The sequence below is a fragment of the Herpailurus yagouaroundi genome, unplaced genomic scaffold (assembly GCF_014898765.1).
Source record: "Herpailurus yagouaroundi ecotype Mexico unplaced genomic scaffold, PumYag 28, whole genome shotgun sequence".
NCBI lineage: Eukaryota > Metazoa > Chordata > Mammalia > Carnivora > Felidae > Herpailurus > Herpailurus yagouaroundi.
The window spans coordinates 72,518,484-72,542,174 of NW_024412376.1; the positions used below are offsets into that span (position 1 = coordinate 72,518,484).

The 23,691-nt window shown below is 38.4% G+C and overlaps 1 protein-coding gene across 25 annotated transcripts in view; it reads right to left on the reverse strand.

Annotated features, from left to right (window-relative positions):
• ANK2 (ankyrin 2) overlaps positions 1-23,691 on the reverse strand; it is a 108,790-nt gene that overhangs the window by 16,428 nt on the left and 68,671 nt on the right. For 20 of the 25 annotated variants that reach the window (XM_040475480.1, XM_040475465.1, XM_040475439.1 and 17 more), the window contains 9 exons: positions 23,208-23,436; positions 22,279-22,404; positions 19,654-19,776; positions 17,958-17,990; positions 15,759-15,780; positions 6,691-12,942; positions 5,060-5,134; positions 1,995-2,126; positions 900-1,043 (listed from right to left, as the gene is read on the reverse strand). In XM_040475480.1, coding sequence (XP_040331414.1) covers positions 900-1,043; positions 1,995-2,126; positions 5,060-5,134; positions 6,691-12,942; positions 15,759-15,780; positions 17,958-17,990; positions 19,654-19,776; positions 22,279-22,404; positions 23,208-23,436 — 7,136 coding nt within the window. The remainder of the gene's footprint in view (positions 1-899; positions 1,044-1,994; positions 2,127-5,059; positions 5,135-6,690; positions 12,943-15,758; positions 15,781-17,957; positions 17,991-19,653; positions 19,777-22,278; positions 22,405-23,207; positions 23,437-23,691) is intronic. The other 5 variants (XM_040475597.1, XM_040475592.1, XM_040475586.1 and 2 more) reach the window with 2 other exon arrangements.

Sequence of the window (23,691 nt, forward strand, 5' to 3'; positions counted from 1 at the left end):
AGAGGTGTGAGAGAGACAGAAAGAGAGAGAGAGCAAGAGAGAAAGAGAGAGAGAGGGAAAGAGAGACAGAGAGGGAGGGAGAGAAGATAATGAGCATGCAAAGAAAGGAGAATGGATCAGAGAAACTTTAGTACTGAAAAGGTGGTAGGGCCAATGGCTGGAGGTCCCAGTGGGTTTGAAGAATCACCAGTATCGAAGCAAAAGAAGAAGTAAGTGTAATGCTTCAAATCAGGACCCAGAAGTAATATAGTCAGTGGTAATGATATAGTCTTGGTTGTGAGCACAGGAATGGGTAGCTAGAGTAAAAGACACAAGTATAAGTACCACCAAGGATCCGAGGAAAGGGCATTGGATAGGTCATCCGTGTTGTTATGAACTGAGTATCTGTATCCCCTTAAAATCATCTGATGAAACCCTAATCCCAATGTGATAATATTTAGAGGTGATGCCTTTAGGAGGTACTTCGATCATGAGGGTAGAGCCTTCATGACTGGGACTTGTGCCCTTATAAGAAGACACCAGAGAACTAGCTAGTTCTCTTTCCCCCAGGTGAGGACACAGCAAGAAGGCAACCATCTGCAACCCAAAGGAGGGTCCTCACCAGAACCTGTCTGTGCTGTCATCCTGATCTCTGACTTTCACTCTCTAGAACTGTGAGAAATAAATTTCTCTTATTTAAGCCACCCAGTTTATGGCACTGTGTTACAGCAGTCCAAAATGGTTGGAACAAAGGTGAAATAACAAAGAATGAGCAGTATGAAGGTACCTATAAAATGAGAAAAAATATGTGATCACCGGAGTCCACAGACCACCCTTTAAAAAAAGAAGGAAGATTTGTTCCAGTCACCTGAATTAGTCATACATACACCACACACCCACACCCACACAGATTGTTTGACCTTCACTATGATCCAGTGCAATTGTCTGTTCAATTTCTGCATAGCTATGACTGATGCGCTCCTGGAGAGGCTCTGTGCTGGCCTCCATGAGATGAACAATATCCATTCGGTTGATCTTGGTGAGACATTCAATGAGACTTGTATCTGGGATATTAGAGAAAAAAACAGAAAAACATTTATAATATCTGGGGGGTAATCTTTTGAAAATCTCTTTCATTTAGTTGCCTTACTAAAATTTTTATATCTGTACAGGAAACAAAGCCCAACTAAAGGTCTTTGTAAAAAAAAAAAAAAAAAAAGCAAATAGAAAGGAGGTATGCATAAAATAGTGGGGGAAAGCATAGGCAAAAGCCCTAAAAGTAGAGTTGCCAGATAATATATAGGATATCCTGTCAAATTTGAATTTCAGATTAAAAAAAAATTTAATATAAGTATATCCCAAATACTGCAGGGGGTATACTTATACTAAAAAAATTATCTGTAGACTCTTTGAAATTTAACTGGAAGCCCTTTATTTTTATTTGCAAAATCTGGCAATCCTACCTAGAAGAATGGTAAGAGAAGGAAAGATAAATGTAGACTGGATGTTTATAAGGGAGGTCTGTAGGTAGATCTTCAGAGAGGCGTTAGAGGAAGTAGCAAATTTAGCTGAAGAATGAGAGGAAGTAATGGTCTTTATCACTTCTCATTTTATTTGATGTGGTCAGAATATTATACATAAATCATTATAAAGAATATCTACCTGACATCTTTCTGTCATGTAAGTTATTTAGGAGTAAAGGTAATATACTACCAATAAAATGATGACAAATAAAGTAACTGCGTCCAGTCTCAATATTTAGAAAATTTTAGGACTTTCATAATGTTCCTGTTAGCAGCCAGTGTTTCCGCTGACATTGTTCATGGGAATATAAGAATTTTTATGCAACATGCATATTTTAGAAATATCATAGCTTGTTCTCATTTGCTTACAGTAGCACTTCAGATTGATGGCATTTGTTATTATTTTACTGAATTTGCAAGAGAGGGCTTGTTGAATAAGACATATACCCCAACCTTTAGCCTAATGCTTTTTACATACAGTTTCCCACCTACCGGTAGCATGTTTCCCATCCCTTTCCAGCCAGTACTTCAATAGCGCATGACTCTGGTCTTGGAGGGAGTTAGGATTCTCAATTCGAATTTGATGAATTTGCTCCTCAGTGAAATCCAGTTCTCTTGCTAATTCTAGACAAGAAAATATTACTCTAAATACAGTAACTTCAACATTTGAGTCTCTAACACCTTGCCTTGTGATTTTGTAAGTGATGTATTCTTTGTATTGCTGTAATAGGGTTCATTTTCTCCCCTATGTATTAGAAGTGACTCTCAATAGGTCTTTGTTCTTCTAGCACTAATTGTGGATTTTATTAAAACTGGATATAGAATCGATAACTTTCATTGTGGAATCACTAAGTTTGAGACAACTGTTGATACAAATATGTACAATTCAGGCTCAATTAATTCCAAAATGCAGAAGAGACCATTCATACAGGCCTATACTCTTAACCAAGATAATGAAAAATAAATTACTAAAAATAGGAGTTATAGACTGTTTCTCACTTTTAATCATCATTAGGCAATGTTTTAAGTACTATAAATCCTATTTCTGGATACTTGGGTAAATACTGGCTGTGGTTATATTATGGTGGTTGGCTAAACTCCTTTGATTGGATGTCACATGAATAAAAGGTCTGGGAAGCATTAACTGACCTAGGAAAAAGCCACAAATTTTTCCTTTAAAGTCTACCACTAACACTGTATTTGGACACTTATACATTGTGGTATGAGTGACTGAGTGTAAATGAGTGTCTTCTTTGGAGGGCAGCTTGCCAATATCTTTCAAAACTAAAAATATAAATACCTTTATCCAGATATTCAATTCTACTTCTAATAATGTGCCCTGTAGAGATACTCATGAAAATACACCAATGTACTAGGATATTTGTCATTAACAGGAAACAACCTAAATATCCAGCAATAAAGGCCACTGGTAAAAGTATGATACTTCCATACAGTAAAAATTAAATAGCTGTTTCAAAGAATGAATAGATACGTTTACCCTGATGGAATATTTACAAGGAATATTACTGGGGAAAATTGTGCTTACTTTTAAATAACAGACATAGATGTGGGTATTGTATATTTTTTTGGAATACATGAGAAAGTGTAAGCAGTTACTTTTGAGGCATGGTGTTAGAAGACCAGATGTAGGTGTGAAAAACTTATTTACTTTTCATTTTATACCATCCTGTATAGTTGTGGGGCTTGAATTTTCAACGAGTATACAGATACTATGCTTTATACACAAACACACTTATTTAAAAAACAAACTAAGTAATTCTGAATGTTACCTATTTGTCAATCATGGATATTTTGATGTCCTTCCTTTCCCTAAATTGCTCAATTAAATAAATCTGATTATTATTAACAATTGCTTTAAAATGTTTAAAAGTGAGGACATGACTATTCTTTCTGTTTTGTTATCAATTACCTTTGTTAAAGGTTTTACGGAATTCTATGCATCATACTGATTCCATAATTCACTTTCCTTTAAAAAATTATTTAACATACATTATAGCTTTTATGCTTAAATATGCTAATCTCTCAGAAAATTAGTTAAATATCTTACTCATATGTATTTCAACAGGCATCCAAAGCAAATTTTAGTACTGTTCACAATGGAGATATCTAATATAAGGTATCTAAAATAGGGAGCCCTGGGTTACATCTCCAACCAAATTTTATGACAATTACGTCTCACAATGATTTTGAAACACAGTCATCTCCCCAAAGTTTAGGTATCCATAGCTCCCAAAGGAGGATGGTGACATGTAGCATATTATCAAATCTCCTAATTTAAAGTTCTATTTTTCAATGAATTATTGGGACTTCATCATTTCTGCACAGCAAAGGAAACAATCAACAAAACTAAGAGGCAACCTACAGAATGGGAGAAGATATTTGCAAATGAAATATCTGATAAAGCATTAGTATCCAAAATCTATAAAGAACTTATCAAACTCAACACCCAAAAAAACAAATAATCCAGTTAAGAAATGGGCAGAGGACATGACTAGACATTTTTCCAAAGAAGACACACAGATGGCTAACAGACACATGAAAAGATGCTCAATGTCACTTATTATCAAAGAAATACAAATTTAAGCTTCCCATCTGTCAGAATGGCTAAAATTAATAACACAGGAAACAACAGATGTTGAGGAGAATGTGGAGAAAGGAGAACCCTCTTACACTGTTGGTGAGAATGCAAACTGGTGCAGCCACTCTGGAAAACGATATGGAAGTTCCTCAAAAAGTTACAAATAGAAGTACCCTATGACCCAGCAATTGCACTATTAGGTATTTATCCAAAGGATACAAAAATGCTGATTCAAAGGAGCACATTCACCCTGATGTTTACAACAGCATTAGCAACAATAGGCAAATTATGCAACTAGTCGACATGTCCATCGACTGATGAATGGATAAAGTTGTGGTGTGTGTATACCATTTGCAATGGCGTGGATGGAGCTAGAGTATACTATACTAAGCAAACAAGTCTGTCAGAGAAAGACGAATACCATATGATTTCACTCATATGTAGAGTTTAAGGAACAAAACAGATGAGCGTAGGAGAAGGGGAAGAAAAAAAGAGAGGGAAGCAAACCATAAGAGACTCTTAACTCTAGAGAACTGAAGGTTGCTGGAGGGGAGGTGGCTGAGGGGATGGGCTAAATGGACGATGAGCATTAAGGAGGGCACTTGTGATGAACACTGGGTGTTGTATGTAAACGATTAATCACTAAGTTCTACTCTTGAAACCAATATTACACTATATGTTAACTAGAATTTAAATAAAAACTTGAAATAAACAAAAAAGAAAGTATTTTTCTAAATTCCAGAGATAATAAAAGGCCTGCCCTGGTTCACACAGTGAGTTAATGCAGAGCCTGGATTTTCTAGTTCATAGTTTATTATTCTTTTCACTATTCCACATGGTCTTCCTCAAGGAAAGAAACAAAACACACAATTTGTTCATTGTTAACAACACATGGCTGATGCCACTGTTATTTAAGTGAAGCAAATTTTGGTGAAAAAGTGTGTCACACTCATTTTACCTGTCCAGCTGAAGCCGAGGTGATCAGCAATATAAGCCAGCCTTTCCTCGATCCGTTCCTGCTCATCCTGTTGATCTACAGAAGGTCAAAAACAGAATGGCCAAAGGTTGTCTATGACAGGAGAGCAACCATAGTACTGATCATCCAAAAAAGGAAGTCACTTGTCCAAATATTTGATAACAGCACAAATTAGCTATCATATTTTAAATCATTTTAAGTTATGTGTTTGCCTGATTTCTGGAATGGAATGGGGAATAAATGTAATTATAAATCATGAAAACCAACTGCTTCCATATCTCTTTAATCAAGACTAGCCACTGGACATATTATAGAAGTCAATGATTTCTAGTAATTAATTTTAGCACTTTCTTTTTAAATTATCTAAGAAGATACTGCCCACTGGAAGACAATCATCTTGTTCATCAAACAACAGAAAAATCATAAATGGGATGCAGAAGTGGAGTAACTAGTTAGGACCTCCACTATTGCCTGTGGTAGCATAGATCGCTTCCAGGTCATGTCTGAAAGAAATCACATCCAAGATTCATAAGAGACACAGATCATGGGTTAATCAGGCCATCCTGTGTTTTTTCAGTGTGGCCAGAAACAACATCTTCCTTGGTCCTGGTGACCTTGGAAGAAGGGAAGATAAAAGCACATGTATGTGTGTCTGTTGTTTCAACAGGTACCTATGTCTTTTGTGTGAAATTTTTGTCTGCTTACTACTAAGTAAGCTATATATATAGTACTTCCACAAATTGTAATTTTCCCATTCATTTTTTAACCTCAATTAATTAACGGGCAGCGTTTTAGGCATCATGACATTTTCTCATAACACAAACATAAGAATAATAGTCTTTATTGTAGAGATACTGGAAGACCAGAGGCTACTTCTCAAAGCCATCAATGGTTTCCTTTTTTATAATTCAAAGGGCCATCATCCTCTCTCACAGTCACTTAAATCATGCAAAGTTTGAGTTTTTGTTGTCTGCTTTACCTGATAAGAGTAGATTCTTCATTCACCTACTACTAAAACAAAAAGTACATTTTTACCTTATATTTGTTTGCTTAAAGTGTTTACCAATGGTATCTGAAATCCAACCTTTTGAATCAAAAACAGATCCACAACAACTGGAATTTCAGGGTAATGTGAAATCTTCTTGGGCAAATGGCTTCCTAATGATTATAGAATTATTAAGTACAGATTATTTTAAAGTATTTAAGGGTAAGAAGAAAAAGCAACGAATCCTTACCATATGAAACAAACCCCAATATATTCATGTGCAAAAGCCAAAGTGCTTAATTTGAGGCTAAGCCTGGGACTTCAGAGCAACAAAACTCAAAGCTTGCATGGCCTTACGTGCAGCGGCTCGAGAAAGGCAAGGTCACCATTGCCTGTTTATCATGTTTATGTTTTCCATAAGCATTCTCATTACTCAATCTTGAGATTGTTTTCATAGACAAAAGTACACAGAGAAAGCACAAAACACAAAGGGCTTACACAAACGCAGTAACCACTACAGAAAGCTTAAAGAAAATGAGACACAAATCACCAAATAAAAGATATACAAAAAAACTATATAAAATTTATGACATGCGTAGCACAGGGAATCCCAGTGGCTGGCAAATACCTTCAGCATGGTCATGGCCATTTTCATCAGGGATGCGTTCAATCAGAGTCTCAATGGACTCATCCCAAATGGGCCTTGTGTCAAAGATGTCCTCAGGAATTGAATGCTCGTTCTCAACAGGTGGCAGATTTTCAATTACTGAAACTTCCAGGGCACTACTACTTTCATCATCTGAAACTAATTCTTGTTCCCTTTCTGACTGGGTAAGTCTATCTACTAACTTTGAAGCCTCGTCACTAATCTCCTCAAAGAATTCTATGGAGTTCCTGTAAAGGTCAAAGAAATGCTCCTTACTTTCTTTTGTGGGGCTCACAGCCCCCTTGCAGGAAGATGTGTTGCTTTTGCTCTTAACTGGCAATCGGGATGTAAATATCTTTGGTCTTGCGGCCCCCTCTTCTGATTCTAACTCAAGCTCCTCTGCCCTCTCTCTGCTTTCTGTTTCTGCCTCAGTGTAACTTTTAGTTTTTACTGGACATTTGGTCTTTGAGTCCAAAGGACTGGCATCAGATTCAGATTTGCTTCTACTATCTGGTGCTCTGCTTGTCATGTCCTGACCCTGAGGAGCCACTGTTTTCTGGAGAGATGAATCTAGATGCGAAAGCTGCTGCTCTACTCTTTGGACAGGTGCTTTCACGGGGATTTTAGACTTTGGTTTCGTTTCATCCTCTTTACTTTCCTCATCCAGGCTGGGTAAAAAATCTTCAGAAAGGGAATTCTCATACTCCACAGATGGAGGCTCTGTGGCTGATGTGGGTATAGTCCTTACAGGAATTTTGGATTTGCTTTCAGTAGAAGGCACATTCTCCATGGGTGCAGTAGGGATTTCAATGACTGATTTCTGTTCCTCGGGGGAAGAATCAGGAGAGTCATCATCCCGATCTGAATATACAGACCTAGTAACTGTGGCAAAATCTAACTGAACTTGTATGACTGGTTCAGGGGAGTCAGGGCACGATGTATGTTTCACACTGGACTTAGGAGGCATATCCCCCATATGCATGGTGGGGAGGTCCTCAGCTCCTACAGAAGGAGCCTCTTCTGTTGATATTTCAGTGGAGGCTGAATTCCCCATGTGGGAGTTAAGTTGAGCATCTGAAGCAGGTATTTCCTCTACTTCCTCACTCAGGTCATCTGGAAGTAAGTCTGCTTCATCACTCACTGTTTCTTTTGATTCTGAGAGAGCTAGTGACTCAGCTGATGTCTCCCGTTGTGGGGGCTCAGCCGCAGGACTCCCTTCTTTCATGTCTTCAGAGAGAGTCTCTTCCCTGGATTCTTGCCCAATTTGGAAAAAGTGAAAACTTTCATCTGCATAGGACCTTTTGGTCATATCAATGGCACCACTTCGGGTCATCTCAAACAATTTTCCTTCCTGAAAGAGAAATGGATTTTGCTCACTGGTTGGAGTCCCCTCTTCAGTTGGGGTCCTTGCAGGAGTGGTGTCAGGGGTGGTGCCCTGTGACTGTCTGTCTACCATCAAACCAAATATCTTCTGCTCTTCCTCTTTCACTCGAGCTTCAAAGGCTTCATCATCCTCACGGATTTCACTCCAGGAATCAGAATCCACATCGGTTTTTGTGATGATGACTTTGCTAATTTGTTCACCAACGACTGCTGCTGTATTTGGTATAGAAGGCTCTAAAGATGAGGGGCCTTTCTCTGATTGAGGTTCCCACAAGGTGCTTTCTTGTTTGGATTCTTTTTCCATATTTTGGTTCTCAAAATTAGATTCTTCACTTGAAATAGTTCCACTGGAGGAGCTTGTTACCACTACATCTTCGACAGAGGATTTGATGGGAACAGAATACACTTCAGAAGAGTGAAAACTTGTGTGTCCTGCATCTGTTTGGGTTTTGCTTTCTTCACTGGAGAAAAAAGATTGGGAAGGAACATTTTCATAAGGGCTTATTATTTGAGGATCGTAGATATCATCAGTCTCAGCTGGGTCAGACACAGGAACATCCATGGACAATTTATCTGTTTGAGTAGTAATCGACGAGTCTTGAGTGGAATAGTCCTTTGGTGAGTTCTCAAATTCTTGGTCAGTTTTGGTGTCTTCCATTTTTGAAGAAGATGGAGAGGCGATGTCTTCATCTAATTCTTTTCCTTCAGATGCTGGACAATGAGGAAAAGAGGACAAAGATGAAGAGCTTTCACTGGGGCAATCTACTTGTAGAGATTCCACTCTAGAAACATTAAGCTCTTCTTCTTCTTCTGTGTTTTTGTCATCAGTGTCTTGGAGAGGTAATGGTTCTTTATGGATAACTAGCTGCTCATTGATTTCTCCCCCAGTGGGGCTGCGGAGACCTGAAGATACAGGAGTTACTGAGCCACTAGGACTCCCAGCCTCACACTCATGGCCATCACAGACTTCTGGTTGATCAGCACATCTGTTCAGATCATCATAAGATGTATCTGGGCCACTGGAAGAAATGGTATGACTGTCCTCAGGAATGTGGGGTTCATGATCTTTTTCTTCCTCTGATTTACCTGATTCTTCCTGAGTATCTTCATTCATCTTGAAAGTGTATTGTTTGGAAACAATAGGCTGAAACTGTACTTCTTCAGGACTAGAATTGGAGTCTATGCTGGATGGAAGTGGGGAAGGAGGCTGCACTCGAATAACTGGCTCTGGTATGAGGCCTGAGTCAGCACCTTGTTTCAGCTGTGCCAACTCAGGTTCACTTTCTGAGGAGGAAGAAGCCTTTCTGCTCTCTGATGTTACTACCACAGGGACATTGTTTTCATCCTCTACACTCTCCATACGTTTTGGTTCATCCACACCTGCTAAACAGTCAGCATCTGGGTCAGAGGATGAAGAAGATTCTTCTTGCTTGGGTTCTTTTCTGTAGTCCCTTTTCTGCTTTGCTTCTTGTTCAAGTTCATCAAACGTTTTGATTTTGGTTACCATTTTAAACATTTCCTCTTCAGGTGTAAATCTCTTTTTCTCCCCATTTTCCAAGTCATCCTCCTCTGCACATTCATGAATTACAGCTGGTTTGGGTGTGCTTGTATCTGTGGCTTTGGGTGTAACCTCATAGCTAATTTCTTCAGAGCTGGGGGTGTCAGGAGAAAGAGGGCTCTTCCCTGAGCTCTCTACCAGTGATGTCTGCTCAAGACTGTCATCTTCAGCACTGCCGTCTGGGTCTCGGAGCAGCCGGGACCGCATCGAGGCCACTTCCGTGAAGATTTCTGTTTTGGCTACTGCTGCAGGAAGAGGAAAGTGACTTGGGAGAACTCCAGCCTTCATCTTTGGTTCCACAGGACTGCTTTCAAGAGAGTCACGGCAAGGGGATTCTTTCAGAGGACTTGGCTCCAGAGAATCTGGAGTTTTGTGTGAGGAGTTATCCTCTAGCACAGGGCTGGCTTCCAGGGAGTCTCTGTGGCTCACTGCAAATGATTCATCAGCACCAGGGCTGAGGACCTCACTATCTCGGCTAGGGAGTGCAAGTTCTAACCCTTGGGGACTTCTAGCTACTCCCTGGGGCTTTGATTCAGCCCCTGTGCCTGTCTTTACAGAAGCATCAGGCAGTGGAGAGGACTTGGTCTCATCTGAGGGCTTGGTGGTTGTGGATTTCTGAGCTTCAGTATCAGTTTGTGTCTTGTGGGCTGAACCACCATATTTAAGTTGACCCTCATCAGAGGATGCTTCCTCAGGCAATTCTTTGGGTGTTTCTTTTGCTAACACACTACAGCTGCCAAGGGAATCATCTTCTTGTTTGGGGCATGTGTCTTTGGAAGGCTCTAGGGTGGTCTCCTTCAGCAAACACTCAGCTGAGGGCTCTGTGCCTTCAGTGACTAGAGCACCTTGCTCTTCAGAACCATCAGTAGTGTCTTTTATTGAGGGATGTTCTTTTTCAGAACGAATTTCTGTTGGTGCTTCTAACTTGGTAGGTTCGCTTATTTCCCCAATTTGCTCCTCATTTTTCTTTGGTGAGAAAGAAAGGCTTTCTGGGCTTGTCTCAGGGGTCTCTGCTAGGCCCTCATGCTTGTAGCTTTCTTCTGAACTAATCTGAGGGGTCCCTTCCATCAGGCTGCCACATGGAGAACCTGCCACCCCTTCAGGCTTTAGGCTCTCAGAACTGCCATCCAAAGCACCACTTTGTAAAGACAGAGCTGGAAGAAATTCATCTTTCATGTAATCTAGTGGAAATGTTGTGTTGAAAGGACTAGTGAGCACTTGGTCTAGGTGAAGCTGTACTTCTTCAGTCTCCTCACTCATTCGGAACTGTTGGTATTTGTCATTGTCTTCCAATTCTTGCTTAATGACATCAGAAAAGTCAGTGGAGGTCTTCCTGTCTGGGCTGATCTGGAGATCCAGGTCTCCCTGTTCATCTGCCAGCTTTTCTTTGGGGACTTCGCTCTCTTTATGGCTTTCTTCTTCTGGTGCTGACTGAACAGGTTCAGGTGTTTTGTGGCCAAGAACTTTCTCCTTCTCTACAGCTACCTCTTCTCTCTTAAGCCCTATGGAGGAAGCACGGACCGCTCTTTTGGATTCGGTAACTCCCGTTACCACAAATCTCTGACCTCGTTTGATTGTGTGACTCTCCGTTTTCTGTGTTTCTCTCTGGGTTGGCATCTGCCCCTTTTCTTTTTCTACCCGAACTTTGCCTTTTTCTTGTGGCTGCTTTTGTTTTGCGGATTTGTGCTCAAAGAGTCCAGTCTTATGTTTAGATGGGTCCTGACCTGACTGGAAAGCCTTCATCAACTCCCGAACAGACATGGTCTCCTCGATTCTTTCTGTTTTTGAGGTGGGGGATACAGGTGGTTGCTTTTCTGTTTTCCCAGAAGGCGACACAGGCAAGTGTTTCTCAGTTTTCCCAGAGGTTGATACAGGTGGATGCTTTTCCATTCTTCCAGCTGGTGATACAGGCAAGCGTTTTTCTGTTCTCCCGGGTGATACTGGGGCATGTTTCTCTGTTCTCCCAGAAGGCGATACAGGTGGGCGTTTGTCCATTTTACCTGAAGGTGAAACAGGTGGGTGTCTCTCTGTTTTTGTAGATGACACAGGGGAGTGTCTTTCAGTTTTTGTCGAGGGTGACACAGGGGAGTGTTTCTCAGTTTTACTTGATGACACAGGTGAGTGCCTTTCAGTTTTTGCAGAGGGAGACACAGGGGAGTGTTTCTCAGTTTTACTTGATGGTGATATTGCAGGATGCCTTTCAGTTTTTGTAGAGGCGGAAAGAGAAGAGTGTCTTTCTGTTTTAGAAGAGGGTGATGCTGGTCCATGCCTCTCTGACTTCGGAGAGGGTGATACAGCTGGATGTGTCCTGTGGGTTATCTTTTTTGGCACATCCTCTTTGCCTTTGACGCGGACAGGCAACTTGCTTCGACCTTTTTGTTCATCTTCCACTCGTTTCTGAAGGGCCTTTACTTTGTCCTTTATGGAACCAATGGGAGTCTCTTCTATCAAAGGTGAAGTGGCCTTTACGGTGGGAAGAGGCTCAGGGGCTAAACCGGTGTCTTCATCTAATGACTCTTCGGAACTACATTTTTTAAGTTCACTTTTTTCTGTACTACCTTGTACGCTTTCCTCTTTTTGTTTCTGTTTTTCTTTTAATTTCCTTCTCACTGGCTTCTTTATGCCCAGGCTTGGTTTGTGTTGTTTCTGTGCACTCTGTGTCTCACCTGGGGGTGCATCTTTCCCTTCATTTTCAGAGCTCCTGCCCACAGCCAGGGTCTCACATTTCTCCCCTGCTATCTCTTGAGCTGTCTGCTGTTTCTTTTCATGAGGAGACACATACGACTTTAGATCCTCAGTAAGGTAGTTCACTAGCCCAGTTGAGTCTTTCTCTACGTTTACGTCACCCTCTTTATCTATCCTAACTTCTACACATGGGTATTCGGTGATTTCTAAGGGTGCTTTTAGCCTAGCCTCCTCTATTTCCTCATCACTGACAATTACCCATTCCTCTTCCACTAATTCTTTCTCCGACTGAGACCTCGGCACACTGCCTTCATCTCTCGTGCAGGTTCCACTTCTCAGGATTTCATTCACTTTCTCTAAGTCCTCTTTAACTCTTTCAACAATTTCAAAAGGCTCTCCTGGCTCTTCCTCAGCAGCCTTCACCAGCTCCTTCACTTTGATAGAACCTGCCCTATCAGATACATCTGTGGTCAAGATGGCGGTCATTTTGATCAAATCTTGTTTCATCTCAGAAACTTCAGAGAGCAAGTCCGGACTGGCTAGGACAGGAACTTCATTAACCAGATGACTTTTCAGGACAGATGTTTCTGTAGATTCTGTCTCATCATCTTTGATGTGAATGAAAAACATTGAAAGTAAAATGGAAATCAAAAAATATATTGGCAAATGTAATCAGGACTGAAACAACACAGTGTCTTTTCCTGTTGTGGCGGGAGGGACAACAAAATGGGCTGGGAATGGTGGAGCCACAAGGTCTCAGGATACAAAAGCAAAGCAAGGCTAACGGAAAAAAAAAAACTGAAAAGGAAAAATGAGCAGGAAATAACTTGCTTAATTTTCTCACTTGTAGCACATTCACACATACAATAAAGCTGTAACAAATAGCCAAGACAGACATACACACACACACACACACACACACACACACACACACACACACCATCACAGATCACAACAAAGAACGAACGCAGTGAAATTACACAGAGGTATCTCAAGATTGTTCAGATGTTACAGATCAATGTTGAAAAAAATATAAACATGGGAAAAAAAGGAAAAAAGCATTAGAAATTGCAGAAAGTTGATTTCCTCTAGGAGAAAGCCAGTAGTAGCAAACTCAGAATGCCTTCTAATGATGTATATGTGTTTTTTAATCATATAAAAAATAAGGAATTCAGTATGTTTTGTTCTGCCATTATACAATGACTATATTGAACATGTCTGAATCAGCTGCAAACCGGCATTTCATCTAAGGGAAATTCACACCTAACAATGAAACAAATGGTCTGGTGCTAAGAGGCATGGTCCTTTCCTTGGAGCAACCTCCTGGTTTAGACACATAACGGACAGACCAAGGAGGGAAAAAAGGAAAGGAAAGGAAAAACAAGAAAACAACCAAACAACAACTGTGATTAAACATATATGTGAGTCCAAAGTTAAAATGTGATGCATGGCAATCCAAATCAGAGACAGTCACACAGGACACACGCACAGTTTATGTAAGCCAAGTTATTTCCATGCAAAGCAAAGGTGGAGGAAAACCGGTGGCCAGGGTGGCCTTGCTAAAATGCACGGGCAGGAGGATGGGTTGGAAATTAGAACAAGTATGTAAAACGTTACTGTGGTGAAGCGTATTTAATTCCACACAAGTCTGTACCCAAGGTGCTGAGTGTCTTATATTTGAGGTATAGGTAGTGGGGACCTGCACCCATTCACAGCAAAAAAGGAAAACTCAAACTTGTTTAAGATTTGCTCTTGAAAAGAATTGGGAAAGTGTCTCTTCAATAGAACCCTTCTTTAGAGATTATTTTACACCTAGATGAAGATCATTTAATGATTGTCTTTAAACTAAAAGAAAACCAAACACAAGTCTATATTTAAGCTTTAAAATATATTTATAACACCTAGAATCTGGGTCATCATAGCAACACAGTAACTTTTTTTTCCTTTTTTAAATGACTGAGCAGTGGGGGGGGGGGTGTATTAAATTTTAACTTCTACTAGCTAGCGTTCAAGGAACAAAAGAAAGGCCATTTAAATAAACCTAGTAGCCCTGAAGAAGAAAGCAAGATAATAAAACAAAATCTCTTTTTAAGAAAAGGAGTTAATTAATGCAATAATAATGTCACTTTTTTAACAAATAAAAGTGCCTTGAGAGAATCAGCACTTGTTGAGGAGACATACTCTGTGAATATGCATATATAAAGACATATTAAAATAATTTATATTGATGTAAATTTATTCAAGTATAAGCCAATGAAAACATTCAGAATTTCAAATAATCTAGTCCTGAATGTCAATTTAATATAAGAGCAAAGAGACTCAATCAAAAGTATTCCAATAATTTAGTTGTAATTTACATTGTACTAAGTCTTCAAAAAAAAACAAAATCAAAAAAACCCCAAAAAAACCCCAGATCATTGCACAGGGTCAGATGACCACATGTGGTGGTCATTAAACATGGTCGGTCCTATGTTTCCTCCTTTTGGAATTAGCACCCTGAAATACAGTGAATAAAAATGAATTTTTAAATGAATAAACGTTAAAGATTGGTATTTTTTTCCCTATACCATTTGGGGCATAAAAACAAAAAAGAAACCTGAAAAATTCAACTTTTTCCACACAAGAAGCCAGAAACAGGCCAAAACACTAAACTGTTAATGGATTGCTACAAACCGGAAACGAGTTCTAAGACAGCTCTCTTAAGGTCTGTGAAAACCAGTTGTGTCTGTACTAAATTATGTTTGGGATTTGCACCATCATTTAAACTTAGCCCTATAATGGCACACTGTTGTGATTAATAATTTCATCCAGGAGTTTTTGATCTTTGCATTCTTGGTTCTTTTTTTTTCTTCCCCAGAAAGTTTTCACAAAAGTCTGTTAGACCTCAGCCCTAAAGAAGTCAGTTACACTTCACCACAGTAAGAGGTGCTAGGTGGTGGGGGTGGGGGGAGGGTTAGCTTTAGCTGAGAACTATTAAGACAGTATCACTTTTGCAGGTGTAGCCTACAAAAATAATGAGCCCTCTGCCCAAGTCAGTGTTGCTTGATATAAAAAGTGATACTGTCATGTCAGTGCTTAAAAAAAAAAAAATGAGATGACAATGTTATGCTAACAAATGGACAAAAACGGTAGGGTGGGTTTCTAAACAAGCATAACAGCAGTAGCAGGGTTAACAGGGGTATCAAAAGAAAGTGAATGCTTAGATGAATAATAATTGCATTTTACTGCTAATTAGCTCATTAAGATATTTTTGTAATTTAACTGGCCAAGCTGCTTTTCTAAATATACATTAATGATTAATAAGGACAATATAAAAATATAATAATTATAGTGGTTAGTAATGGCAACTAGCTTGCATCTTAATTCATGCTTCTCTTTATTGTAGCCAGCTTTCAAACAAATTCAATTTTATTTAAAATCTTACTTTTTTCTGATGTCATATCGATCTGAAAGAAAAGATACACAAATTGAATGGTTACAAATTGCGTCTTGTTTCACAGCCCCTGATGTGCAAGTAAGCTCCTATTGATAATCACAGCCATGGGGAGACACCATAAACCAGAGGAAGGTCAGAGTAATTTGCTACAGTTCTTCCTGAGAGTCTCCTGGATTCTTATCATAACTTTGAAAAAACAAATCTCCTTTCTAGGCGCTATAGGTGGAAAGTGCTTTTTAACATGCCGTTCCTAGGAAGATGTGATCCAGGGTGTGTTTGATGTTAGAAATACATATTTATTAGGTGAAAGGCCAGGAAAAGTGCAAAATAGGGGTTAGACAGTGTCAATTTAGTTGTGAAAAAGAAGGAAAGAACAAAGAGCATGCCAGGTAATACATTCTACGGAAGTAGTTTCAGTATCATTAATTACAAGCCAAAATTCCAAACCCTGAAAAGGTTCCAGGAAACTGGATCTACTGCCCTGAACAGCTCCTGAGAATACTCAATAGAGTAATCATAAACCTAACACAAGAAACTCACTTAAACACAGCAAAAATGGTTTGAGGGTCACCTGGGTGGCTCAGTCGGTTAAATGTCCGACTTCGGCTCAGGTCACGATCTCACAGTTTGTGGGGTCAAGCCCCACGTCAGGCTCTGAGCCATCAGCCCGGAGTTGAGCTGAGCCTGGAACCTGCTTCAGATGCTGTGTCTCCCTCTCTCTCTCTGCCCCTCCCCCACTTGGGCGCGCTCTCTCTCTCTCTCCCAAATAAACGTTAAAAAAACATGGCTTTAAAACTGCATTGCTCTTCTAAGAAGGTGTGTAGGTACCATTTTGAACAGCTCTGGTGATAGAAGCACCAAGTGCAGGAGGGAAACAGAATATGTGAGCCAAAAGAGTGACTCTCCAGTTGAAGGAAAGGATGACGTCAGTCTTGTTGCAGTGTAGTATGTATATGGTTACACACGGTGGAACCATGAGTCTATAATCACCCCTCTTGTCCTGCTCCACTGCCAGAGTAGGAGGAAAAGTGAATTCAGGGGGATCCTCTGCACTGACAAGGCCTTACATTTTGGGCTGGTGAGTACAAGGGTATTTATTATATTTTTCTTTATGTTTTTGCATTCAAAATCCATCAGACTAACATTAAAAATATAAAACTAGTATTATTGAAAACATTTATGTGCAATTATTAACAACTGCATTTGTCTATCTTAGAAACAGGAACCAGCATGTAAATAGGAAAGGAGAAGGTATTTCCCAATGATTTCTTTCATTTCTATGATAATGTTTGGGCACCTTCAAATCTTTAGAAGGAAAACAAACACACATGTGCCTGAAGAGGTCTAATTCAAATGGTTCTTTATTCAAGGTAACCTCTCTAAGACTCGCTTTCTTCACCTATGATACAGAATCTATGATATGACAGCATAGCCCTCACAGGGCAATTGTGAGACATTAGTGCTTATGAGGTATGTGGAGCACTTAATAAAGAATCTATTTCATGAGAAATGCTCATTATTAGTAGAGATCTGCATTATAATATTATAGGCTAATGGTTGAGCTATACACTCAAAACTTATAGTTTCTGGTCTCAGTGGTTCTCAAACTTTGTGGTCCTAAGGCTCCTTTACACTCCTAAAAAGGGACTGAGAACCTTGAAGAACTTCTGTTTATGTTTGATATACACAAGTAAATATCTGTTTCATACATTAAAACTGAGAAAATGCTAGAACCCAAATATACACAAGCAATATGCCAGAGTCAGAGTGAGGATATTCATCATATGTAATGCAGTCCCCCGGAAGACTCCTCCACAGCTTGTGGAGATATGGGAAATAAAAGGCAAATAATGTCTCAGTAGCATTAAAAACAAGTTTTGACCCCCAGACATCTCCAGATCAACCTTTGAGAAATGAAATAATACTCTGACCTTCAGTAGTTGGTAGGGAAACATATATTACTGCACAGAGACAGGGTAACAATTTACAGGGGAATGCTTTACTATTCTTTGAATTGAGTCTACGAGATGAGATGAGAAAACAGAGGCTCAGAGAGGTTAAGAAAGGCCGTGACCCTTCAATTACTAACAACTGTATAACCCTTCTTAGAACACAGGTTAACTACATGTTCTTCTTAATGGTTAGAGCAAATACAGCCATCAACAAGCAACAGTGTCATATAATTACCTCTTCCTCCTGTTCTTGATCTGACTCTGATTCCTTGCCGCCCCAAGATGCCATGCAAGATAGAAAAAAGAGCAGAAAGAGTAGACAGTATTTAGAAGAAAAGAAAAGATTTAATATGTTGCCAACAAACATCAACAGGCAAGCATACAGACAGCATACTTTTTTTTTTTCTAAGAGCTTATAGAAGACAGGCACAAAAATTTAAAAAAGGATTGATTTAAATGCCAAAGTCTGTAGATTGAAGAGGCAAAAGAACCAACATTATATGCTAATTTATTAGTCAAAGGAACTAAAATTATAAATATATTCATTTCAGATACTAGGTTACTAGCAGCCTTAAGGCTTGACATTTAGTGGATCTGATGCCCATGTCTACAGAAATGATGATGAATATCCCAGTCATTACAGACGCTGGCTGAAAATCTTAAAAGCCACAAAAAAACATACGGTGAATATATTTTGAATATACAGGAAATATTTAGAAGTTCTATTATAATAAGGAACTACTAAATTCTAAAGTATATCTGAAGTGTACAATGTTGGCATTATTTTCCTTTTTGCTTTGAGCTGCTAAATGGAAAGCTGTCCTGGACCATCACAGCATTAATAATATGCACTGACTTAGAAATACAGTGTAACAATACAGGAAATTCTTTCTTTCATCGCACATTGAAGCTCACTGAAATCGGAGACAAAGTTCATTCATCTTTATATGTCACGCAGGTGGACTGCACAGCAGTATATATGTTGTTAAGGTTCTTATATGGCATTCTGTTTCAGTGACTTACAAATCTATAAACCGAAAGTACATTTCGCATCAACTGGAGTGAGATTAGATTATGCTCATTTGGATGGATACACCTATTGCTCTGTTCTAATTACTGGAGTAACATGTAAGTTTACATATACAGATAATGTTTCGTTTTTATCACAGAATCAGAATTTGCAATATTAAAACATGATGCTATGAGCTTTTCTCTATGTGACTCATCTCTATTTATAAGAACAACTGGTTAAGAAAAATAGACCATCATGGGTTAAAAAGAAGTGTAGAAAATGCTTTTTTTGTGGAGTCAAGATTTAGGGTTTTAAATGTATTTCTACTTCTCCTCCAAGTCTCACCTGCCACTACTCACCCTCCACCCCAACCTCTAGTACACACTCTGACGACCTGCTGCAGCCCCCTATAGGCTGCCACATGCGAGCTTTCTATGGAAAAGATACTGGTTAAAATTGTTCTAAGTAATCAAATAAAGTTATCCCCGACATTTAATTCATTAGGTTGTCATTTTCAACTTGATCAGAGTAAGCAAGGAATTCTGTAATGGTGAGAGGTTTAAATAGAAAGTAGTATCTGGCGGGGTGCCTGGGCGGCTCAGTCAGTTAAATGTCCTACTCTTGATTTCAGTTCAGGTTGTGATCTCACAGTTGTGAGATCGAGTCCTGTGTCTGGCTCCACACTGAGCGTGGAGGCTGCTTAGAATTCTTTCATTCATTCATATTCTCTCTCTCTCTCTCTCTCTCTCTCTCTCTCTCTCTCTCTCTCCACCCCCCCAACCCTCAAAATAAATAAACATCTTTTAAAAATGACTGTTATATGTGCTTGCATTCAACGCTTTTGCTTTTATTTATTTTAAAGGATTTGAAAATTAAATCCTATACAGACTGAAGTGCACTAGAGCAGATTTGACAATACCTTTGTATAAATTGGCAGGGTGATGTTTAAGTTGCAAATAGCTTGATGCACCAGGCCTCTTGTGGATTTGGGCTCTTTCATAAATGATAGTCGCCCGCAAGGTTCCTGAGTCGTATCACGTACCTTGAAGGAAAAAGGCATACATGCTTCACCCAGATATGATGTATATAATTTATTTTAATTAGAGGATACTCAAAAGAATCAGGAAGAAATAAATTCATTGATAATGCCAAGGATTTAGAGGTGTTCCTTTCTTTTGCTATTATCATTTAGAATAACTTTAAAAAAATCATTCGGCTTTTAAAAAATTGCTGTAAGATATACATAACATAAAATTTACCACGTCCATTTTTACACTTACCATTTTTAAGTGTTCAATTTAGTGGCATTAAGCACATTCACAAACTTGTGCAATCATCACTACTATGCAGAATTTTCCATGATCCCAAACAGAAACTCTGTACCCATTAAGCAAGAACTCCCCATTCTCCTCTTGCCTGCCCTCAGTCACCTCTATTCTACTTTCTGTCTCTATCACTTTGCCTCTTCCAGGTACCTTGAATAGACAGTTATACAATACAAAGGATAGAGTTATCCTTTTGATTCTAGGTTATTTTACCTAGCATGATATTTTCAAGGTTCAATCATATTGCAACATATATCAAAGTTTCATTCTTTAAAAAAATTGTGTTAAAATATACATAATATAAAACTTATCATTTCAACCATTTTTACACACACAGTTTTTAGTGGCATTAAATACATTCACGTGGTTGTCCAACCATTACCCCCATTCATCTTTGGAACTTTTTCATCTTCACAAACTGAAACCCTGTTTGCATTAAACAATAGCTTCCCATTCCTCCCTTGCCTCCCTCCCCTGGCAACTACTATCCTGTTTTCTGACTCTATGCATGTGACCACTCTAGGTACCTCATGTAAGTGGAAACATTGAATATTTGTCCCCTTGTGTCTGGCTAATTTCACTTAGGATATATCCTCGAGGTTCCTCCATGCTATAGCTTATATCAGAATTTCATTCCTTATTAAGGGTGAATAATATTCCTTTGTATGTATATACCGTATTTCATTTATCCATTCACCTGTCAATGGATATTTGGGATGTTTCCACCTTTTGGCTGTTATGAATAATGCTCTTATGAACACTGCTGTGCAAGTGACTGTTTGAGTCCCTGCTTTCAGTTCTCTTGGGTATACACCTAGAAGTTGAATTGCTGGACCATATGCTAATCTATGTTTAAATTTTTGAGTAATCATCAAACTGTTTTCCACAGTGGCTACATCATTTTGTATTCCCACCAGCAATAATCAAGGTTCCAATTTCTCCACATCCTTGCCAACATTTGTTAGTTATTTCATTTTTTAACAATGGCAAACCTAATGGGTACAAAGTGGTATCTCATTGTGGTTTCAATTTGAATTTCATTAAGCTGTTGAGCATCTTTTCATATGCTTATTGGCCATCCATATAACTTCTTTGGAGAAATGTCTAAGTCCTTTGCTCATTTCTGTATTTGGTTGTTTATAGAATGATTTTGCACATCAACAATACCAAGTATTAGCTTAGTTATACACCCATTTGTGTTAAATGGATCCATTACCACCCGGCAGTTATAGCTTAACGTGATGATCTACAGAACTTATCTTTAAGCAGGCAAAACAACCAAACCAGAAATGGCACAACAAAAGACTCAGAGGAGATTTGGGGAAAGCTTAATAGATTTTTTAAAAAGTTAAAAGAGGTATACCGATATATACTTGGAAAATAATAAGGGATTAAAATAACTCACTGCTGACAAACTGTTTGGAATTAGTAGTCTAAAGTCAGTGTAATAAAAACTGATGGAGACCAGCTTCTATCTTGTGGGAATTGAACATTATTAGGACTTCTAGAACAGTGAAATACACTGAGAAATAAGAAAAAAATGAGTGACTGGAGAAATAGATAACAGAATTATTACTTCCTTTTAATTTCATGAATCTCTCCATCACACATTTTTGTCCCTCTTTATAATTGGACTCTAGAATGAAATGTGTGTCCATTAAGGCCAAATTCCAAACTTGGATTAATGTTCTTAAACGCAACTTAAACAGAGACAACAGATTCATGGTGTACTGAAGTGTCTCCATAAACGTTTGCTGGATGAATTTTTGAAAATATATCCAATTCACAGCTCTATCTGGGATAATTTCTTACTAGATTAAGTGAGACCCTGGGTCCTTTGAGAGCCTCTATTACAAAATATTGTCACTTAGAACTCTTTTGGTCTCCACATTAATGATATTCATACATCTTTAAAAATTAAGCATAAATATTTAAAAGAAATATAGTAAAAAAGAAGAAAGAGACTTCTTTCAAAATTTGGGAAAAAATGGCCAGTTTTTCTAAATAACGAATTGGCTATCCGTCCTAATTCTCAGCCTTATGAATTTGAACCTCAAAAACAAAAGTGTTTGGTTTTAGAGGACTTTAAAGTTTCATAGATATGGTTTAAAAAAATTACTGGAAATCATTGAAAAGCAAATATTATCTCCTCCTAAAGGAAATCAAATCCTTACTTGATCTTAAATAAAAGGCATTGCAAAATTTCATGTATATATTACCTTGACAAAGAGAGGAAGTCGGTTTTCTTTAAAGGCAAAAAAACTGAATATATGATGTTGGCCACTCTTGGTTAATGGCACCAGGTTGCCAAAACAATCCACATAGATTGGTTTTCCTTCTAGTACCTGATGAAAACAGAGAAAAATAACAGAGAGTATAATAGCTGTAATTATCACGTGTTATTTACGTAAAAAAAGTGGTGATCTACTTGGACCATGAAAATTCTTAAAATACACATATATAATCTTTAAATTGCTGACTGACATTTTTGTCTTATCGGTGACAAAGCATGTGCTAGTACCCCCTTCCTCTTCTTACTGGTATAGGAATTACAGGAATCTTCAAATGCATGGTGGCAGTTTTAATGTTTTCATTTCTAATAGTTTCATGTTACCCCTCCAAAACCAATATCTCTTTAAGTCCCACATTTGAATTTCTGACTGGGTAATTTTTGACATCATAATGAATCAGGTTACTTGACTTCAAAATCCAAAGGCCCACTGGTAAAAAAAAAAAACCCAAAATAAGAAAAAGTAATGTAGAAAAGTCCTGGATATGGTACTTTCACATTTACACAAAGGATATACTTCCCAACGGCTTTCTTTACTATTAAACAATAATAGGAAACAACAAGGAAAGATAAAGACATCTAAACTATTACAGTCAGTTATATACTTTACCAATAACTCATAATTTTTCCCAAAATAATCTTCAACAGAGTCCTTTTATCTACTTATACACACTGAGACTGTCCCTATACCCAAACAGGTTAAGAATGGCTGATTTTGGACCTCGACCTTCTAACTGATCAAAATGTGGATTGGTCTTTTTTTTTATAGCTCTATTTATTAAATACTATTTTAAATATAATATATTAGTAAGGGTATAAACACCATGTCAATACAAATTATTTTTGTAAATACAGTACCTCTACATCCCTGCTTCTGGCCACCTCAGCAAAATTTTCTTGTTGTTCAAGGGTCTTATCCACCTTATCATCAGTCATGCAGAAACATCTCAACCTGGCTTCAATGGGGTCATGTGACTTGGCAAACACAACAAATTTGGCCATATATGGTACACAGATAATTTCTCTATACACTTGTGATGCAAAGGTAACAGATTCCTGGATTTGCCGACAATCTATCAGCCAGAACCTACAAAAGGAAATAAGGTAAGTTATTTGAAATTTAAAGTACAGCAGTTGAAAAACAACAACAGCAACAACAACAACAATCCCTTCACTGTGATCAAAACAGTCACTAAATGTTTCTTGGAAAAAGAAGGGAGTGAAGAGGGAGATGATAAGAGAAACTAAAAGGAAAGAAAGAAAGTGAAAGGAAAGGCAGAAAGATGGGAAGGAGCAAGGGAGTTCAGGAGAAGAGAGAAAGATCAGGTGTTTAAAATCAGCT